This window comes from Lytechinus variegatus, chromosome 19 (assembly GCF_018143015.1).
Source record: "Lytechinus variegatus isolate NC3 chromosome 19, Lvar_3.0, whole genome shotgun sequence".
Classification (NCBI taxonomy): domain Eukaryota; kingdom Metazoa; phylum Echinodermata; class Echinoidea; order Temnopleuroida; family Toxopneustidae; genus Lytechinus; species Lytechinus variegatus.
The window spans coordinates 15,806,599-15,830,697 of NC_054758.1; the positions used below are offsets into that span (position 1 = coordinate 15,806,599).

Genomic DNA, 24,099 nt, shown 5'->3' on the forward strand with positions numbered 1-24,099 from the left:
GTATATTCATATTTTTCTTGGAAATTCAGTGCAATTTTCTTGGAAATTCAGCGCAATTTTCTTGGAAATTCAGTGTGATTCTTTTTGTTTTCTAAAGGTATTGTGCAAATTTCCCGAAGAAAAAAATATGACATTGATGGATTTCCATAAACTTGAGGTTGATGGATCAGTTGTAACTCTCTGTAAGACGGGGCCTTGAGGTTCCAATTGAGTAGGACAGTGAAGACAGGTTGTCGTTTCCTAAAATGCTGGTGTTGTGTTCTTTTGTGTTCTGAACATCAGATTCCATACTCTGTTTTGCAGTGTCTGAATGATCTTAAAGGTCAAGTCCACCTCAGAAAAATGTTGATTTGAATCAATTGAGAAAAATCAGACAAGCACAATGCTGAAGATTTCATCAAAATCGGATGTAAAATAAGTTATGACATTTCAAAGTTTCGCTAATTTAAAAAAAAATAGTTATATGAACGAGCCAGTTACATCCAAATGAGAGAGTCGATGATGTCACTCACTCACTATTTCTTTTGTTTTTATTGTTTGAATTTATTTATACAATATTTCAATTTTTACGAATTTGATGATTAGGACCTCCTTGCCTGAAGCACAAAATGTTAAAATAATGGAGTTCCATGTGTTCAGGGAGGAATGAAACTTCATTTCACATGACAATGACAAGAAAATCAAAATATTTCATATTTCAAACAATAAAAAGCAAAAGAAATAGTGAGTGACACCATCAACTCTCATTTGGATGTAAATGGCTCGTTCATATAACTGTTTTGTGAAATGAAGCGAAACTTGAAATATGTCATCACTTTCTTATTTTACATCCGATTTTGATGAAATTTCCAGTTTTATGCTTGTTGAATTTTTCTCTTTTTATTCAAATCAAGTTTTTGTTGGGGTGGACTTGTCCTTTAAAGAGTTATGCACCCCCCCCCTGCAATCCATCTACAGAGCCATACAGACTTCAACTGCTGATATGTCAGTAATGCTATCCTAATGTACCTGTCAAAATGACCGAGTGGGTGACCGAGTGGGTGCCCTAGTAGGCGAGGGGTTTAAGAAAACAAACCAGAAATCATGTTCCCATTCATAGACTTGCCGCCGTGCCCTTCATGTGTCAGGGCGATGCGGGGGGGCAGTTGTGTAGCCTGTAAACAAGGCGCTGTCTGATATGACATGCATTTCAGAAACAAAGCAAGTGGTAATGAGAGGCTATAAGAGGATGTTGCAAGAAAATATTTGCCATATCAACTGCAAATATTCTGTTCCAATTTATCAAGTGAGAGATCAATAGCTGAATCACATTTATTAGGAAACACTCCTTGTCGCTAGAAGTATAGATCAGGGTTTGTTTCCAATTCGTCCAAATTGGCAAATCGTCTATATTTTGGTCTACCATCTATTCGTCCACTATCCACATGGTTTAATTGCCAATTTGTCCACTCACTATTTCGTCTAATAACCAGTTGGTGCAATGGCGATTTAGTCCGTATACCATTTGGTCTAAGTGGACTAAATGTTAATTGTGCAAAACAAATTAAAGTGAAATGAATATTAGACCAATTGGTCATGAGACGAAATGGTGATTAGACGAAATGATGATTGGACCAAATGGTTGTTAGACAAAATGTTGATGGACGGAATGGCATTAGACTAGATGGACCATGTGGTGAGCGGTCGAGTTGGCAATAGACGAATCAGCAATTTACCCAAATCAGCACCAAATCGCAAATTTGAAATTAATTGTGAGATATAATCGATTAAGGTACCGGAAATTAACTTGCAATTGATCGCAAGTTTCTTGCAATGCTCCATAAGACATTACTGAATTTCTAATCCACTTCACTTAATGGGGTCTTGTTGCTATGAGAATTTGAAACCACAACATAGGCATTCTACACATCTACATTCCGTACTGTAACATGCCCAACCGTGAAGATCGCTTCCCAAAGAATGGTTGTGTCCTCAACTACGCTTAAACCAGTTTATTAAGGCAAAGAAATCTTCAAAATTACATTGTGAGTTGGTTTTCCAAATTAGTTTTGGAAAACCACTTAAGATCACTTCCAAGACGGCTTTGAACGTTCACATTACACTGATTTCCACTGAACTATTTTAGCAAAGTAGATAAGAACTGGCTCTCATTGTGCAGACCAGGGTGAACGAGACTAGGGGCATTCGCTAGATTGGAGCTAGTCTCGTCTCAGACCCCACGTGGTGTACACAATAAGAATAAACTCAGTCACAAGGCCTTGTCTCAAGGCTAGGACAGAGATACATGTGGTCATTGATGGGTCTCGCATGATATGATTTGCTGCCTGACAGGGTAGACTGACATGACACGCACACAAACACTTCTTGATCTTATCTTAAATCCATATCCAACCTCAAGTTGTGTAAATCAATCCCATGCTTTTAAAATATCTGCTTATCTCATGGAAAAGATTTCAAGCGCTGCCTGACAATGTGAATCAAATGTCATATCTTGGCTGACACTTTAACTATTGACATACAAGAGAAATTGCAGCTTCAAGTAATTCATGTTTGTTATGTTCTGCCCACTTGAGACATTAGCATGTTAGGAGTTAATAGCATTTTGTCATAACCGCATGCACAACATGGCACTGATAAATATAGTGATAAGTCAGAAAGCAGCGTTCTTAATCAGTTTTTCATTGGAAAACATTACTTGAAACAGATTAATGCCAAAACACTTAGGAAGTTCTTTGTCAAAAGTCTTTGACACAACTTCTTTTATCATGAATATACAGTGATAGGTCAGAAAGCAAAGAGTTCTTAATCACTTTTTCATCGCAAAATAATACTTGAGACAGAGCAATGTCAAAAACTGACAAAGTTCTGTATCAAGTCTTGAAGGTTGCCACAATTCCTTTTAGCATGAATATACGGTGATAAGCCAGAAAGCAAAGAGTTCTTATAATCACTTTTTCATTGGAAAATATTACTTGAAACATATTAACATAAAACAAAATAGGGAGTTCTGTATCAAAAGTCTTTGCCACAACTTCTTTTATCATGAATATACAGTGATAGGTCAGAAAGCAAAGAGTTCTTAATCACTTGATCATTGGAAATCATTACTTCTTAATCACTTGTTCATTGGAAAACATTACTTGAAACAGATTAATGTAGAAAAAACATAGGGTGTTCTGAGTCAAAGTCTTTTCCACACAACTTCTTTTATCAGGAACATCTTATGATGGAACTGGATGTTTTCTAACACTGGCCTTTTTTCTCCTATTCTAATCGCTTTGACTATTATTGCTGTTAAGATTTTCTTCCATATGTACATAGCTTGGTTTATTTAAATCCATCATTATTCTTAATACAATGCCTGTTTATTGGCCATTGGTTACAAAAAACACATAAATCTTTCTATAGGAATCAGAGTCTAAACAAGGTGTACCCTATCTCTTTTCTGGTTCTGTTTATGGTAACCCCCATCTGAACTCGGTAGGACAGCATTTTTGCTGGTAAATGCCAAGCTGGTGTATAACCAGTTACCTAGGAAACATTTTATGTCTAGGTTAATATAACGAGTTACCTAGAAAACATTTTACGTCTAGGTTAATCAGTCATAGTAGCTGACCTTTTAAACATAGCAATGATTTTTGGCTGAGATCTAATCAAGATGTGAAATGAGTTCAAAGAAATGATTAGTCTTTTTTCTCTCCTTCTACCTGCACTGATTAACATTAATTCAACACCCTTTTTTTGCAGTTTATATGAATAAACATGGCAAAAATGATCCGTAATATATTTCACAGTTGTTCCATTAATAAATAAATAAATGAATAAATAAGTAAATAAATGAATAAATAAATAAATGAATAAATAATAAATACTATATATATAAATAAATAAATACTATATATACATATATATATATATATATATATCCACTTGGTATGGGATTGGTTGAGGATTCCAAAAAGTGCTCAATGGCGGGGCAGAGCAATTATATATATATATATATATATATAAATAAAGAAATAAATAAGTAAATAAATAAATAAACAAATAAATAAATGCCTTATAACTATACAAACAATTAAAGCCAGTGACTGTAATTGATATATACATGTCTCCTATCATTTTGTATAATTATGCTCATGATATTTAATGCCCTCTTGATCTTAACGTGATTAAATTACTTTGTGAATCTATTTTTGTACAGCAAAAATTGACAAGTGTATAACAATTATTTGTTTTAGTGGACACAATAAATGAAATGAAATGTATGTAAAGAAGATTAATTGGAACCACTATCTCTCGGATCACTGCTCAGATATCATTTCATCTTTTTAAGGTAAAAATCAATCGCTTCAGGAAGGAATGTTTCCTTCTATTTTGGAACAACAATAAATACATTGACTGAGTCACTCGCCTTCAAACTGGAATTCAACCCGCTTGCTTCTTGAAGCACCAAAATCAATATCGCCCTCGTGGTCGACTATACTCAAAAGGTATCTTTATTCTCGGGAGTGACGCTTAGCAACTATCCCATGCTGTATCTGTTCCCACATTAATCAATCATATTTCGAAGGAGTAAAAGTTAAAGTTAAGCTCGGGCAGTCGTAGCAAGCAATAATTTTGAGGGTAGACTCTTCAAATGGGAAAAGGAGCTCTGGCACAGAGCGATTATTGACCAAGTAAAACCGAAAATTGATCTTTAAAGCATTGCGTTTGGAGCTGCCTAGAAACATGGCTATTTGCATGGCATGATCGATACATTTTTTGTTTTGACAAGGTCATTAACAGTGACCTCAGTAATGCCAATTGAATTGCATCATTACGCAGTAAAAAAAACATTGTTATAATTATCACTATCACAAACTATCACAAAAGCATGTAATTTTAAACTAACAACGACATGTCCTAAAACTAATTGGTGCAACATCATAGATTTTGTACAATAGGTCAGTGGTGTTGTTCTCAATTCAATTCAAATTTATTTTCATTCTTCAAAATGATACAAATAAGTACAAGATAGATTGATTCAATTTAAATAAACAATAGCATGAAGAAAATTCAATATTGGAAAAAAATACATATTTGAAAGTAATTCAAATTAACGTACATGTCAAGTTAAATCAATATAATCAATATCATTAAATATAATTAAATCAATGCAATTATATATCATAAGAAGAATGGAGGGGTCCACTGAAAAGCAAAGCTTGTATTATGTGGACCCCTCAAGAAAGCACAACTTATGAAGTTGCAACAAACGTTTGAATATCTAATGACAAACTAACAACCAACTAACAACACCACCTGGTGTTGAGCTAACACCATCGATGAATACTGGTGTAACATATTGGTTTTGCTCTCTGTACACAAAGTTGGTTTAGTTTTATCAATTGAACAAGGTAGGCTTTAAGCTTGTCCCAAAATATATTTATTATGAAAGCTACACTGAGAGTTGAAACTGTAACCATAGATTTAACACCAGTGTAAATGTGCATCATGTTATACTAGGTACTAACCAATTGTAAAGTTCTTACACCAAAGGCTTTGAAAATAGTGTCAAACTAACATAAATACACAAAACTGGTGTAAATTTGCTTCATGTTCCCTTTATGCAGTCTGTAAACACCAGATGAGTAGTTTTAACAATTGAACAAAGTGCTAAACTAACACACAAATGCTTCATGATAGCAACACTGTGAGTTGAACCAACACCAGAGATTTAAAAAAAAAACAGGTCCTCTCTGCATACCTGTCGAGTAGTTTTATCAACAGTTTTTTGCTGCATATTCCTTTCCAAGTGCGTCTCATCTATGAACTCGTTCATTTCAATTTAGATAATTAATGATTTCATAAGATACCACTGCCTTTGTTCTGTAGCTACTGCACATTCAAATTAATCAGTCACTGCATGTTAGCATGTGGCGGAGATAATGCAGAGGAAATGATGAAAAAGCAGGTGGGTCGGTATTGAACAGAAATAGTATCAGAAAACAGATAACAGATTGGGTTGCAAAATTTTAATCTAACTTGACACTAAAGTTTCAATATTCTGTGAAAAATAGACTGTAAAAACGCTGTTTGAAATTTAAAGCACATACTTTGTTTTAGCCTGTCACTCTAACAACTACTGTTTAAACTTGTTAAACAACTGTTTAATTTTTTCAAACAAGTTGTTCAAAAACACCTACAAAAAGTTTAATCAACCGGTTGTTAGTGTGACAGGCTTAAACACCGTGCTATTTTTGTTTACTGTGAAATATCAAGTCGATCCATTATTTTGCAACCCCCCAAAAGATGGCATAATTCTCAAGTTGACAACATTTACTAAAAAAAATAATGTATGCAAGCAGGCCTGGATTGGGCAAGCTTTGGGCAGTGCACATTGTTGCATTACAGCAGAAATGGAAAAGAAATGGCACAAAAATACAAGTACAAGGATAAAGTCGAGGCAGTTGTTCAAAAGGGCTAATGACTTCAAAGACTTATCAAGCGCTCAAATTACTCAGTGTTGACCACCTCACTCTAAATTCCAAGGATTAAAATAAATCCAGATTGAATAGTGATCAGCCACATTTTGAATTTATTTTAAATCTTAAGGAATAACTTTTTAATCCCAAAAGATTTAAATAAAAATCTTTTAGATTTATATTTAAATCAAGGTTTAAATCTAAATTTAATATTCGACTGGTCAGTATTCACAGTCGATCTGGTTATATATTTAACACTTGGAATTTAGAGTGTTGTAAATATTTTCAATCTTACAATCAGTTTAATAATAAACAGGTCTCTTCATTACATGACCTCTATATATTACAAAACGATAATTGATATTCACCGCACAAAGAAAAATGAAGCCATTTAATGGCAATTTCTTAAGTTTAGAATATTTTACCTAGCAATCAGATTAAAAATTATTACCAAATTAAAACATTTGATTGCATCTCCTATAATACAGGGCCTATGTATCAAAATAAAGATGCAGATTTTCTTCATACTACAATGAAATAAGTTTGATTATAATTACATGGTTACAGATTTGTCTATTTTACGTTATTCTATGTAGGCACCAGTCAATGTGGAGAACCTCTTGATAGAATTGTTTAATTCTTTTTGTTGATCCAAAGGCATTGGCTGGTGCTTAATTTCATACTTCTCTAGTAATGTATATATTACATCTGTCATGTTTTATTATCTTGCTAGAAAATAAAATGAATAAATGAATAAATAACTAAATAAATAAAAGAATGAATAAACAAACAAATAAATAATTACATACATAGATAAGTAAATAATTAATAAAGCAAATAAATGAGTAAATAAATTAATGACTAGATAAATACATAAATGAATTAATAAACAAACAAATAGATGAATTAATCAATAAATAGATAGATAGATAGATGAAATAAATACATAAATATATTTACTAGCAAAACAGAAATGTATCTACAGTAACTGATATACTTGTGTCACTGGAAAGGGTTTTCCTGGATTTCATTTCATATTGATATTATACTAGCAAATGAAATCAATAAACGGAGGAAATAGCAGGTGGTCTTTTATCAAGGAGACAATACAAGGAAATCTGTTCACCGCTGGCATCGATTTTGATCTAATTGGGCAATTTGGAGACAATTATGTGTATTTTTTGTCAGTAAAATAGTCATGTTGACGGCAAAGGCGTAACATGCATTTTATCACTGAACAATGAGGTGTTTTTATTGAGTGACAAATAATGGTGGAGTTCATATCATCTGGAATATTGCTGGGAAAATTGAATTAATATTTATAGAAAACAAAATTGTGCTTCTTTTGATCCATAACTAGAACAAATCACACATAATTATCATAATTGTGAATTTGTATTGAAGACATTGATAGATATTTTTTGTCAAGTAAACTAGTCAAATTTAAGGAAAAGGTGTAACATGCATTTTATCACCGAACGATGAGGTGTTTTTATTGAGTGACAAATAATGGTGGAGTTCATATCATCTGGAATATTGCTGGGAAAATTGAATTAATATTTATAGAAAAACAAATTGTGCTTCTTTTTATCCATAACTAGAACAAATCAAACATAATTATCATAATTGTGAATTTGTATTGAAGACATTGATATTTTTTGTCAAGTAAACTAGTCATATTTAAGGAAAAGGTGTAACATGCATTTTATCACTGAACAATGATGTGTTTTTATTGAGTGACAAATAATGGTGGAGTTCATATCATCTGGAATATTGCTGGGAAAATTGAATTAATATTTATAGAAAAACAAAATTGTGCTTCTTTTGATCCATAACTAGAACAAATCAAACATAATTATCATAATTGTGAATTTGTATTGAAGACATTGATAGATGTTTTTGTCAAGTAAACTAGTCATGTTGACGGCAAAGGCGTAACATGCATTTTATCACCGAACGATGAGGTGTTTTTATTGAGTGACAAATAATGGTGGAGTTCATATCATCTGGAATATTGCTGGGAAAATTGAATTAATATGTGTAGAAAACAAAATTGTGCTTCTTTTGATCCAGAACTAGAACAAATCACACATAATTATCATAATTGTGAATTTGTATTGAAGACATTGATAGATATTTTTGTCAAGTAAACTAGTCATATTGAAGGAAAAGGTGTAACATGCATTTTATCACCGAACAATGAGGTGTTTTTATTGAGTGACAAATAAAGATGGAGCTCATATCATCTGGAATATTGCTGGGAAAATTGAATTAATATTTATAGACAAGTGGAATGCCTCTGGCCGTCTCACCTGCATCACGCGGTTCAATATAGCAGCAGTGCTGACTTTGAACACTACTCTAACTCGCACAAGATGTTCAGTGATACATGGTTACTCTTATGTCCACTTTTTATGAACTAGACCAATAAACTTACAGAGATATGATGGTTATTCAACAAAAAAACCCAACATGGCCAAAGTTCATTGACCTTACATGACCTTTGACCTTGATCATGTGACCTGAAACTCGAACAGGATGTTCAGTGATACTTGATTACTCTTATGTACAAGTTTCATGAATCAGATCCATAAACTTTCAAAGTTATGATGGTAATTCAACAGATACACCCTATTCGGCCAAAGTTCATTGACCTTTGACCTTGGTCATGTGACCTGAAACGCGCACAGGATGTTCAGTGATACTTGATTACTCTAATGTCCAAGTTTAATGAACTAGACAAATAAACTTTCAAAGTTATGATGGTAATTCAACAGAAACCCCCGATTTGGCCAAAGTTCATTGACCCTAAATGACCTTTGACCTTAATCATGAGACCTGAAACTTGCACAAAATTTTCAGTGATGCTTGATTACTATTATGTCCAAGTTTCATTAATCAGATCCATAAACTTTCAAAGTTATGATGGGAATTCAACAGATATCCCCAATTCGGCCAAAGTTCATTGACCCTAAATGACCTTTGACCTTGGTCATGTGACGTGAAACTCATGCAGGATGTTTAGTGATACTTGATTAAGCTTATGTCCAAGTTTCATGAACTAGGTCCATATATTTTCTAAGTTATGATGACATTTCAAAAACTTAACCTCAGGTTAAGATTTCGATGTTGATTCCTCCAACATGGTCTAAGTTCATTGACCCTAAATGACCTTTGACCTTGGTCATGTGACATGAAACTCTAATAGGATGTTCAGTAATACTTGATTAACCTTATGGCCAAGTTTTATTAACTAGGTCCATATACTTTCTAAGTTATGGCGTCATTTCAAAAACTTAACCTCAGGTTAAGATTTGATGTTGACGCCGCCGCCGCCGCCGTCGCCGCCGCCGTCGCCGTCGGAAAAGCGGCGCCTATAGTCTCACTTTGCTTCGCAGGTGAGACAAAAAACAAAATTTGGCTTCTTTTGATCCATAACTAGAACAAATCAAACATAATTATCATAATTGTGAATTTGTATTGAAGACATTGATAGATATTTTTTGTCAAGTAAACTAGTCAAATTTAAGGAAAAGGTGTAACATGCATTTTATCACCGAACGATGAGGTGTTTTCATTGATTGACAAATAAAGGTGGAGTCTATATACCATCTGGGGCCCGTTGCAGAAAGAGTTGCAATCAATCGCAACTCAAAAATATCATGCGCAAGTCCCAAATGCGCATTGTTGATTGGTCGAAAATCAAATTACGCATGATTTTTAGAGTTGTGATTGACTGCAACTCTTTCTGCAATGGGCCCCTGGTATATTGCTGAGAAAATTGAATATGAATAGAAAAACAAATTGTGCTTGTTTTGAGCTAGAACTAGAACAAACCAGATAATAATCATGATTGTGAATTTGTATTGAAGAAATTGACCTATACTCTCGACTACATATTGCACTACTGTACAGCAAGTACAGCAGAGAGAAAACAAAGTAACAAATGCAATTGAATATCTTTGTTTGAACTTCGGCCTGTTCAATTTTATATGAAAGTGAATAAAACTAATGTACATTTTAATTTACACAGATTTACTAAAAGAGTTCATCACTGCCCCCCCCCCCTCCCTACCAAAATCATAGGACTCAAAATATGAAAAAATCAATATAAATGGCAAACAAAGAGCATTTTCCCCGTTTTTAGGTAGAGTAGTTAATGCATAAAAAAAACATAGAAAATTGAAATGAATGGAAAAATAAATTGTGCTTCTTTTGAAGCACAACAAATAAAAGGAGATTTTTATGAATGTTGCAAGAGTTCAACTCTCGAAATGCAAAAAAACACACAAAATGATGACATTGTAATATGTCCCAAACAGCATTTTGCAGCCTGCATGTCCTCAAATTCCCCTAAAATATATATGTAAAATTGGTGGATCCTGGTGTGAAGACTAGCAATGGTGTTTGATGAGAGGGCGGGGACCGCTCACCTGCGTCCAATTTTACACCACACACCCAAGATGGGTGTTAAACCAAGGGTCACTGGCGTACTCCATGCACAACGTTTGGGGCTAAAAGGGCACTAAGTATATAATTAAATATCATATTTGATGCCTCTTTGGTTTTTGAAAGATACCATACTTACAGGAACCATGCATGTTTAGGGCTAAAAGGTCACCACGTGCATGATCAAATATATATCATATTTGATGCCTCGTTGATTGTTAAAATACCATGACAGCTCTTCCAACACACTCATGCACAAAATAAGTAACCTCCATTTTGAGAATCAATTATAGAAGGCCATTTTTCACTGGTTTACTCATAAATGTGGGTAATTGTGTTTTTTAAAGCCATATCCATACTGTAAACGAGCAGCAATTGTTTTTGAATAAGAACAATGGGGTGTTGAAACCATCAATTTACAATCAATCGATTGCAATTATAAATTGATAATAAATTAATAAAAAGAAAAGAAGACAAACCTAGGATAATAATGGGTTTTCTTGCGAAGCGGAGGCTCTGACTTTAACCTTAAACTACTAAATTAAAATGATTATAAAAAAAGAAGACAATGTACCTATGATAAGAATGGGTTTTCTTGCGAAGCGGAGGCTCTGACTTAAACCTTAAACTACTGAATCAAAATAATTATTAAAAAAAGAAGACGACGTACCTATGATAAGAATCGGTTTTCTTGCGAAGCGGAGGCGCCCCCTAAGGCCTTGGTATTGCTGCCTGCAGCCTGCCGACCAGAGACGAACCACGTACTCGCAGCTGAAGAAAACCACCAGGAATATTTCCTGCACCAGTAGAGCGGGAACAAATACGGGATTGGGTCGTGGGAAGAAAAGGTAGAGGAATAAGGATACATGTCAAGGTCAAAGGTCATTTCTACACCCCTACCGTCCCAAAAGGGTCGTCTGCACCAGCCCGAGTTTTCAAATAATCCCGCTATTTCTGATCCGGCAAATTATCCCGATCTGAACAATCTCGAGATTATTTGTAGTGGAGGCACAATTATTGCGATAGTTAATCGCGAGGAGGGGTAATTGGGTTAAGATCTCGAGATTGAGCAAACTTGGGCTGGTGCAGCACCACCTAAAATGACCTGGGGCCCGTAACACAAAACTTAGCAATGATCGTAGAACATTTTTCTACGATTGATTCCATAGACTACAATGTACAATCAATCGTAAACATCAAGCGTATGATCAATCGCTAACCTTTGTGTTACGGGACCCAGATCAAACAACTCTTTATCTCACAGATTGCTATGCATGTATTGGTGCATGCAGGTGAATATTTAGTAAAGCTGTTCACAAGTTACAGGCGACTTATAAGAACACGTCACAATCCTTTCTATAGACGCTTAATCAACATCAATAGAAAGTTAGTGTAAGTAACAGATCACCGGTCATTCGAAAAGCCATTTGTAACTTATGAACGGCTTTATGAAACACTCCCCAGCAACCCCAAACCAAACGATAAACTTCCCTGGAGAAGGCATGTAGTAATTTAGTCTTCACGAAGGAAAAAAAATATAACTTATCTGGAAGAGTAATTCATAAGGTAAAAGTTTTGACATTGAAATAAAAGACAAGAAAAAAGAGTTTCTTTGATACCATTTTGTGCAGACTGCTTGTTTCACAGACTGCACAATGTGGACATATCATGCTTGAGTGAATCCCCAGTCGTCAATCTTGCTTTCTCCTTCTTTATCTTAAAACATCTTGTAAACTTCTTCTTCATTCAGTCACATACTTGTAAAAGTATATTGTTGATCAATATCGACAGGTTAAACATCATTTTATAGATGTTTTTCAAGCTCAATGAAAATCTCAAAATGGTTCTGGGGCAACTTATTGATGCTATGTGGTGGCTGGTCACATTTGCTAGACCAAAAAAAGGGTTGGTCTGTACATTTTTGGAGGGGTTAAATTTGAATAGAATATAAAAAAACTCGGCAGGTTTGAGAAGGGTCGGTTAAGTTACGGCAAACAAGCATTTTTTCCCCCTAAACCCTCGCTTTCCCCCTTTCTCTCCCTCTTCCCATCTCTTTCCTTCTCTCTCCCCTTCCACCTCCACCCCCCTCTCTCTCCCCCTCTCTCCTCTTCTCTCCCTCTCTCATCCCACACCCCTCTTAAAACATCACTCATCCTCTCATTCTAACACATACATACAACATCACCTTCGACCATCACATACCGGTCTCCAACAACCCTTATCTAACTGTTTACAGACCTAGACAGCTTTAACCTTTTCCAGGCGGAACTTCTTCACTTTTTCATGTTTACTAACCATGTGACATCGCTCTGTTGGTACAGGACTCCAAGATAGATGGGTGCCTCGTTATCGGACTCACTTCGGAGATCAAGAGCTCTTCCTTGCTTTTTTTTTGGTTTTTCAATGCATTCACACCAGGAGCCCATAACACAAAGCTTAGCAATGATCGTAAAACAGTTTTCTATGATTTATTGCATTGACTACAATGTACAATTGATTGCAAAAATCAACCATGCAATTAATTGCTTACCTTTGTGTTACGGGGCCCTGGATGTAATCAAGTCAGTTTTTGTATATGCATTTAAGTAAAAATTCACATTAAACAAAATAAATTATTGTGAAAAAGTAATTTGTACATTGAACCATTGTTTTTCTTTTTTTAATACATTCGCACCAGACATGATTTAACCGCTTTCTGTACGTGAATGTTAATGTATGGCTTCATATATTGAACAACAAAACAAAAAATTGTGAAAGGGTCCTGTGTATGGTACAGATATTGAAACATTGCTTTTCGTTTTCAATGCATTCCCACCAGATGTAATTTGGTATATATATGGCTTCACATTCAACAAAAGAAAAGTTCATGTGAAAGGGGCCTGTATACAGTACATATTATTAATATAAACTTTTTATTTTCATACAAATATCATAAAATAAGGCATTTCTATTATCCTGAAGAATTTTCAAAATTCATATACTGGTACAGGTCTATTTAAGCGAATGACAATATGACTGTTAACTAAATTTTCTGTGTGAGTGAGCAACAATAATTTTAAATAAATTAGTGAAAAATTACTTGTAATGTAAACACCTTATCAAAGGACAAAGAAAAAATGTCTGAAATATAAGTTTTGTTTATACTGATTTGTTTTATTGTATGTCCTGATCTTCAGCTGGCACAAACAAATTAAATGTTTAGCTCGGATTAAAATTCTCAATTTTAGCAAGAAAGTTGTTCTTAAAACAAGTTGTAATGCATCTTATTATCAACTAGAAATGCAAAGAGGTTATGAAAAATGAACAGCATATGATAATTTAGTTTAATCGTATTTTCTTCACACAACATGAAAAATCAGCATTTTTGTGCAAACCAATTTCTGTGAGCTTTAAAAAAAGTTAATTCAAGGGTAATATTGTCAGTAACCATACTGCCATCTGATCAAAGAGACCGAAGCCTAAGAATATATACGAAAAAATTATCAATTACGTGTTCATTTTCCAACTGTCTGGACTTTTTTCTCAGAATTTATGAACAAATTATTGATATGCACTGTACAAACGGAAAGACAAATGTAACTGGGAATTTCATCTATTTAACTTACACTTAAGTCTTTATGAAACAGCGAAATGCATTTAAGATAACTCTCCCATTCTTTGGTAGACAATATGGCACATAACGATTATTGAGAACAGTTTGAGATCATTAAATCGATTGCAAAGAACTGACGGAGACTGGCAAAGTGGCCGATTGGGAGACTTAGATATTGATTGATGAAAATAAAATAGTGTATTATGACAAATATTGAATGGTATCATTCACTTTGTGTAAAAGCCAGATGTTACCAAGGCTGCATTTTCATATTCGATTTGTTTCATTTCCATCATTTCATGTCAGGGTCTAACTCTGAAATTTGTTTGATGTATCATTTTGCAGACAACAATATTGACACGTAGTGGCAGACAGTCTTTTATAAAAAATACATAATTTCTGGCATGAAGGATGAGATCTTTTCCCCACTAAATATTAGTTGTACTCTCTTTTTTCAGAAATTCATGCCTGCCTTCCCAGTTCCCACTAAATTCCCTCTCTCGATCCTTTCCCTTCTCTTAACTCTCTTCGCCCTTTCCTAGCCCTCTTCCTTTCTCTATTGTCTTTATAATTGTCCATTCCATTTCTGTGTTAATTTTTTTGTTACTTTAGTTGGGACCCAAACTTACCTCGTTTTATCTGATATATTAACCATTTTTGCGTAAGTTTTATGAAATACAGATGATTTTTCTCAATAAATTACAATATTGTTTTAAAAAATATTTACATATTTTTTTCAATTTTTTTTAGCAAAAACATATTTTTTAAAGAAAAAAACGTACTGGTTGGCAGGTCTGATAGAAATGCCAAAGGAGAGGTAGATAAGAGGATAACGATGAGGGTCAAATGGAATTCAATGATAATATGACACTTACAAATTCACAATTTTAACTCCCAAGACTCGGCCATAACCAAAAAAAAGAGGGGAAAATGGAAAAGGCCCCCCCCAAAAAACAAAAATAGGAGAGAAAAAGGAAATGATGACAGCACTCTGAAGGAGCACTCTTAACCCTCGATATGAAGTTTAGATGACGGAGTATACGGCCAAGAGACTATGGGTCAGTTCTTGTACAAATACACACTACCAATCCAATGTAAATGTCAGGGGGTTAAGGCAATGTCCACTATACCGTTTCCACAGCCAAAACTGCATCACAGCAGGTGCATTCACACTGGAGATAAAGCTGTTGATGAGTTAAAGATAATTACAAGTTGTGGTAATGATCTCAACTTGAGTTCAAACACTGTAAAAACTGTGGTGTTAAAACTGACACCAATTGGTGTTAATAGAGGACCACACCCTGAGGTGTTAAAATTACACCCTAGAGATAACACCAAAGAGTATAAATGTAACAACCATAGGTGCTGTAATAACACCTATAGGTGTAAAACTAACACGACCAATTTAACACCGGTGTTAAATAACTGGTGTGGTCCTCTATGTACACCGGTTAACACCACAGTTTTTGCTGTGAACAGAATCCAACAAAATGACCATCCAAGTGTTTGTATGTATGAATTAAAAATATGTGCCAATTGACTGTGGTAAAAACATGTGTAATTGCTGAGAAATGAGCAAAACATGAACAAACTTCCATTAAATGTTGGGTACTTTTCCAAGCAACATTTATTCACTGTCCCGCATATGCCTTTTTTGTTTTATTCATCATCAGAATTATTATCGGTATTCAGCTAAGATTCACAGACAAGTTAATTTCAATGTAACAGATCTAGATTAATGATATTATGGTGGTAATTAAATTTGATTTCAAACGGTTTCTTATGAAATAATTGTTTGCTGCAATTACCTTATTTTACTTGAGAGCGACTTTTGAATCGACTGGAGATCCTTTCTTGTGGTAAATAATATTCACCATTAAATTTGGGGTGTAAGAAAGGATCACCAGTTGTTCTTAAAGTTGCTCTTAACTTACGAACAGCTTTATGAAACATGCATTAGGGTCATTTTCACAAAGATTTACAATTGATCTGGGGGGCGTTTCATGAAAGGACTTGTCGGATGTTTTATCCGACAAGTCCCATTTTATCCGAAAGTTACCATAGGAACAGTGCCTCTCAGCCAATCAAAATCATGGAAAGATGTCAGATCTGACAACTTGTCGGATGAAAATATTGATGAAACGCTCCCCTGATCAACCACAACTATGCAAAGCCAACATATCTAAAATGCATGTCTTTTTTAATGTTTTCTACATATAATGTATATTCATACATTCATTACTGTGTGCTCCTCTTTTGTTTGCAAAGGACATTTTGCAAATTTCCTGTCAGAAAAAAATACAACATTGATGGATTTCCATAGTTAACGTTGATTGGATCAATCATAACTCTTTGTAAGACGGGGCACTGATAAACATGACACTGCTTTCGCATCAAAATTTATTTTTACTTCCCTGATTTTAAGAAATTCCTTAATTTTCAAGAGCATTGGTGTTTTGGATAAATTGCAAATTTTATTTATCTATGTAATTGTTTTATTTATTTATTTATGTACTCACTTACCTACATTTATCTAATCATTTATTTATCACTATTATTATTTTTGGTGGGGTTTTGTTATTTAGATCTGTCCTCATCAGAAAAGTGTTGAAGGCTCCATCTAAGAATCAATTCGGTGTTGCATTAACACCCGCTAGTGTTAGCCCAAAATTTAAGCAGTGTTATAACATTATCACTTCTCTTGTGTGGACAGTATACATATTCCCATCTGTTGTTGAAATAACACCAGTTTAGAATCAATTAACCATCATTTAAACACCCTCTAGTTTTAGCCCAAAATTTAAATGGTGCAATATTAACACTTCTCTTGTGTTAATAGCATATATATTCCCATTTGGTGTTGAATTAACAGCAGTATAGAATCAATTAAGCACTGTTTAAACACCATCTGGCTTCAATTCCTAATCTCAATGGTGTTACAATATTAATAAAAAAAACCTAATTGTGTGGGTAGTATATAATCACATCTGGTGTTGAATCAACACCAATTTAGAATTATTTAAGCATTGTTTATACACATCCTACTTTTATTTTCAAATTCAAATGGTGTTATAATATAAAAAAAACACTTCTCTTGTGTGGAGTGTATATATTTCCATCTGGTGTTGAATTAACCTCAAAGTTTTTACAGTATATAGTGCAAGTGTATATTTCAAAAGGTCCAAACTTCAACATGAGCTTTGTAGCTCATTTCATCAAACACGATGTGAATACACATTATGATCATTGTATCAATAACCGTTGACAGAGGGGAAATGATCAGTTGGCAGAAAATTGATTGAATATATTTTCCAAATAGAGCTTGGGTCCTATTCACCTGCATAAATGTATCTCAATTGATTTGATCTTCAATATATCCAAACATATCCCCAATTAATGAATGAATACGGAAGCCATGTGGACCTTTTGCACTGACTGTACATATAGCTTAATCACTGCATGAATGAAAGAATTTGTCTACATGCAGGTTATTAAAAAATAATTACACAAACCTATTGCATGAGTGTCAGTGGTCACAAATAAAACGATCTGAAAAAGCTGAGGAATAGTGGAAAAAATCTGAAATAGAAAGAGCCCCCGTACTTTTTGTACATAGGAAAGCCCAAAATAGGCTGAAATTTAAGCTGAAAATCAAAACACAAAAATCTGAAATCAGCTAAAAATCTGATCTCTTACGCCCCTCCTATTGACTGATGTGGGTTTTCCATAAAAAATCAATCAATGTACAGTATGCATAATTGAATCATTATGTATATTTAAGACATATATTGCATTAGCCAATTGCAAAGATGGTTTTATTGAAAGATCCTTATTTAATCAGATTTTACTCTTCAAATTTGCCATATTAGTACACTGTAATACCCTCTGTTGAGAGAAATATGAGTTGGTGTTCTGACCCAAGCATGCTTCCTGTGCATTGCCATCTATTATTTTGGTATGTTTGTTATTATCATGTATGCTCTGCAGATAATGATAAACTTTATTCTAAAGAAAAAATAAAATATGAAGTCACCTTGACGATGAATATGTTCTGAGGAACAGCATTTTAAATTGTATACATTTCAAACAAAATCTGAACAATTTGAGAAGCAAAGTGTGAGATATTGAGAATAAGTGATCAAACTAATGAAAAAATATAATTAACATAAACCCCTAATTACAAACTGAATGGAAAATTTTAAATTGGCAATTTCCTCACGCTATTGAACATGACTGAAAGAGGCTGCACTTTTGGTATTGTTGCACAGATACACAAGGATCAACATTTCATTTCTGGATTTTATGAAAAATCCATTAACTAGATCAAAATAAATACTTTTCTTTATATAAAATTTGTATTTTTTAAAAGTTTGATTTATTCCAAATTTAAAAAAGCAGTTTATTCATCACTAATATTATCAGTCATCTTCATCATCATCATAATTATAACTTTCATCATAATCATCATGAACATCATCACTAGATCCCATCATATCATCATTTTTATCAATATCACTATAGTCAGTATCACCATGTCATAAGTTTAATATCATCATAATCATCACCACTATCACCGGTATCTTCATCATCAGCATCATCACCATCACTCTCATCAACATATTCTTCATCGTCATTATCATCAACTTCATCATCATCATCATCATCTCCATCATCAGCATCATCTTCATCATCATCATCTTCATCATCATCACCATTGTCATCATCACCATCATCATCATCATTGTCATCATCATCATCATCATCATCATCATCATCATCATCATCATCATCATCATCACCATTATCACCATCATCATCATCATCATCACCTTCATTATCATCATCATCATAATTATCATCATCATCATCACCTTCATTATCATCATCATAATTATCATCATCATCATCTTCTTCTTTTCCACCACCACCACCATCATCATCATCATCATCACCATCATCATCACCTTAACCTCCTTATCATAAATATAAACAGTGTCATCTTCGACAGGGCTTAATATTTTGTAACCAAGCTAATGGTTATCTTATTCTACACAATACGTTCATATCTTCACCGAATCGATTGAAATCCTTGTATTTGAGTGGCGGATTAGGGAGGGGGACATCCAAACTGTGCCCCCCCCCCCCTTTGAGATCCATTACCAAAATTTGTAATGGAATTATGCCGTTTTTTTACACAAGTGTGCCCCCCCCCCTTGACAGTCACAGCATACATTTTTATGGGAATATTTCATTAATACACAAGTGAGGACTTTTTTTGGCTTGTCACATTTTCCATGGGAAAATGTGCCCCCATCCCATTCGAAAAATCCTGGATCTGCTCCGGGCTTTAATAGAGGACAACTGTTAGAGAAAATCACTGACCATTTATTTCATGAAAATGCTCTTCACTCATCAAAAGATGTGTTGAGACTTTCAATAAAGAAATATTAGTGTGAATGCTCTGATTGTTCCCAGGATTTGACTGACATTAAAGGTTTGAGGTGCATTTTCGTTCTTCTTTCTAATTCATGCTGTAAAATTGAACCGAAATATGTCTTATGAAAAAAGTGTACTTGTCCTTAAGACAAAGAAATTCAAGGCATGAAACACACTCCAAATATCCATATTTGGGTCCCTGGCAAGTTTGGAGTCAGGGGAAAAAATACATTTAGGCTTGGGGCAAAGTTGCCCCTGAACTGCTCGAAAACAGCCCTCAAATATTGAAAAAGTGCCCCAAAATAACTAACATCCCAATTCACTGTGATGTTAACCCATTGAACATGCAACAAGGCAGTCCCAGTACAAATACTATGAGACTCACAGAATTCAGTAGTTTAAACTGAGTTTAATAGCTCATCTAATGTTGTACCATGTAGGTCAGGGATTCTCAAATGGTGGCGCGCGCGCCACTTGTGGCGCACCGAGCCTTGCGGAGTGGCGCTTGGGAGCCGATATAAAAAAAAGTAAAAACAAGGAAAAATTGGAGAGAAAAATTGTATCTACCAGTAACCTGGAAATAAGGATTTGGTGATCAATTTAATATAAAGAGAAAACAAAAACTCTTTACTTGACACTTAATTGCTCATTGATTTCCTCAAATTTTGTCCAACTTAGCTCGATAACCCCTATTATTGAAGATCGATGGTGTTCTCCTTTCTATTTATTCTATGCTTTGCAAAGTTTATATATGCCACACAATTGATTTGAAAACCCCGTTTGTCGGATTTCTATTTCAACGGCGAGAAATTTTGCATTTCCAGATATACGTTTTGGTTAATTTAAGAGTTAAACATCAAATAATATGACATTCAAAGAACATCCTGATAATAAAAGATTATGATTGTGGGACATAACAAGTAGGAACTTTGTTTCCGAAGCCGATTAAAATCCGAAGTTGTAAAAGTGAAATACATCTATGCTCAGATTGATTGCTTGCATGCATTCTTGCTTAACACGAACTGAATGAATGAAACTGAACGTGAGTTGTAGAGAGAAATTGACAATTTGGGGCGTTAGTGCGGTGCAACGCCTAATTTTCAGCTCTTGCAAAATCGGGGAACGTAACTTCAGCCACTATGGTGGGGGCGGGGATTGGGGGTTCCCTCAAGTGTTTCATGGCAAAGAAAAAAAAGGGAGAAAAGGAAAGGGAGAGGGTAGAATATTGTATTATTTTCTTGATGCTATGTCAAAATATAGATTTTTGATTGAAAAGTTCAATATTTTTGCTTCAGCTGCCATATCTAGCCCCCTCATTTTTTTTTTACTCATTACGCCACTTGCTTCAGCCAATAGATCTGGTGCAGAACAGTCTGAACTAGTCCGGTACAATTTGTATGTTGTGAAAAAGTCACTGGTCATTTTCCTTTTGATATTAATATTGTGTAATAATAATAATAATAATAATCCGCTTTTATATAGCGCTTAATCCATCGGAACGACGTTTCTAAGCGCTTTACAGATATATTATTATTATTATTGTAATTTGTTGGCATTTGTATTTCTTCTGTTGATATTAATTAGAGCCCCTCGAGGCAATTTAAAATTCCTAATATTCCAAAACTTCTGGGGGATCTGCCCCCTCGACCCCCACCAGGGGCCTCTAGACCCCTTCCGAAATACTCTGCTAGTTTGCGTAATGTATAGTGGAGCATTACAGATTCTAAACAAGAAATGTGGCGCTTCAAAAAAAGTAGTTGAGAATGGCTGATTTAGGTGGTAGGTTGGGTGAAAACAGCCCCCCCAGCCTCGACCCCCTAAAAAGGATCATTTTTTTGCTTGGTGAGTATGAATGCGTCCTTGGTTCCTAGTACTTTAGGGGATTAGCATATTGAAAGGTCATTTTTTTTTCTGTTCAGGGTTTTAAGGGCTCCCACTTGACCTCGAGAGCAAAAGGTGTCAGATCTTACACTCATTCACACAAGATATAATATCAATTCTTCCTCAAACACCAGATGCAATTCCCCCATGACAAATGCATCACGAAAATCTGCGGACCTATACATGTTCAGAAAAAGATTGGTTATAAATTTACCAACTGTTGGTTAAAAACTTAATTGTGAATCTATTATTCATCAAAGGATCAAGCACATCTGCATACCTTTATATTCTAAAAAAATAGTAGATATTACATGTACAGTTTAAGTATGAATTGGGTGAAAGATATCGTAACAATCGAGTACGTCTCCTTTTATACCCCCACACACAGAAAATATGTATATAAAGTTAGTTGAGGCAAAAATTTATCAACCCTTGGTAATAAAAATTGTAAGTTAATCATTTTCAATAGATCAAGCACATTTGCATATACTCTGAGCAAAATATTAGGATAGCAACAGTATGAATTTATCAACTGGGGAGGCTTTCATCAACATTTGTTGTTCGACAGGTTCTACAATTTGACAACTTTCCTTTATTTTGATTGGTCGAGAAGCATTGGTACTATGGTAACTGTCGGATAAAATGCGACTTGTCATAAAAAAACATCTGACAAGTTTGTTCATGAAATGATGTCTAGGGGCCTGTTGCAGAAAGAGTTGCATTTCAACGCAAGACACCAACACTGCAGCAAGTCCAAAATTTGGGTGCTTCATTGGCTGAAAATGAAGTGGTACAAGATTTTTTGAGTTGCATTTTGATCGCAGCTCTTTCTGCAATGGGCCATGAACAGGTTATATTGTACAACCATTTTTGCTTGTGTGAAAGGGGTATTGGTGGTCAGAATAGTAATGAATGTGGTTTAGATACTTATGAATGGATGACCAACATAGTGGCAGGGTTTTAATTCCCCCAATCACATTGGAGTTGCAAAGCCAGGGGAGGATCCGGGTTTTTCTAAAAGGGGGGGGGTGCATTTTCCCGAGAAAAATCTGACAAGCAATAAAAAAAAAATTCCTCGCTTTCAAACGGGGGAGGGGGTACACTCGTGTTAGAATGGTGTATTCACATTACAAATGTTGATTATGCCTCTGAAGGAGGGGGGGGGCAGAGGACAGATGTGCCCCCCCCTGGATCTGCCAGTGTGCAAAGCCTTTGATTGATTAAGAAAATGTCCAGTAATCGATGAGCATTGTTATCACAGTGTGCTTAATTTACGCCTGTCACTAAGGATACTGCATTAATGAGTCAAGTGTCTATGTTATTCAATTATCATAGACAGTGGACTTATACTGTGACCAAAGTAATTTTAGAGTGAAGCGATAATGGCACACATTCATTAATGGGCTCATTCTCGACATACATGGACACACTGAATCAAATGAGGATGAAATCTGCACAAACCATGGTTTGAGACCACTATATGAAATCATCATAAAACAATGCATGAGGTTTCCTTCTCTGTGTGAAAGGGGCCTAAATCAGGACAGGTCAGCGGTAGATGAAACCTGATATTCAAATGCACACACTCCTCATCACTTCCACACTTCATCTTGACCATTCATACAATAAAATTTCAGCACGGGCGAAATAATAGCACGTGCCCATCTCTCTCTTGTTTGAGGGGGGGGGGGGCGGGAGAAGGGAGGAAACCATTAAGTGCATGGTTATTGAATCAAACCAGCCTTTTGGGAATCTCAAACCTTTGAAATGTCTTCTGACCAGTTTCTGTGAAAATCTATGCTTGAAACATATCTACATTTTCATATTTGTGCTAAAAGGGGGGAGATTTGGATATGGAAAATGGTAATTGAAAATGAAGCACCCTTTATCGACCTCTTGCCTATTTGAAATGGGTATTCCTTGTACAGAATTACGGTATTGAGTAGTAAATGTGCGCATAATTACTTTGCTTCTTGTACTTACTTTATACGCTCTGGTACATGTCACTTTTTGCACAAGTATCAAGATAAAAATGCACAGAAAACTTTTAATCCATTTTCAATGAATATTATGGTGTTGCGTTTAGAATTACAGCTAATCTTTACAGTAATTAGATCAGCAATGAAATGAAAATCAAATAATCACTATTTCTACATGCAAAATTGGCAGTTGCCACTTCAATTTTACTCTCATAATAATTTTGGTTCATGCTATATATGATTTTTTTCTTCAAACAAAGTGCATTACATTATAAAGAGTTTGACAGAAGTGATA

General features: G+C 34.7%; 1 protein-coding gene across 1 annotated transcript in view; it reads right to left on the bottom strand.

The window, feature by feature from the left end:
* LOC121406046 (potassium voltage-gated channel subfamily KQT member 1-like) overlaps positions 1 to 24,099 on the bottom strand; it is a 69,430-nt gene that overhangs the window by 45,056 nt on the left and 275 nt on the right. The window contains exon 2 of the mRNA XM_041597053.1: positions 11,587 to 11,713. Coding sequence (XP_041452987.1) covers positions 11,587 to 11,713 — 127 coding nt within the window. The remainder of the gene's footprint in view (positions 1 to 11,586; positions 11,714 to 24,099) is intronic.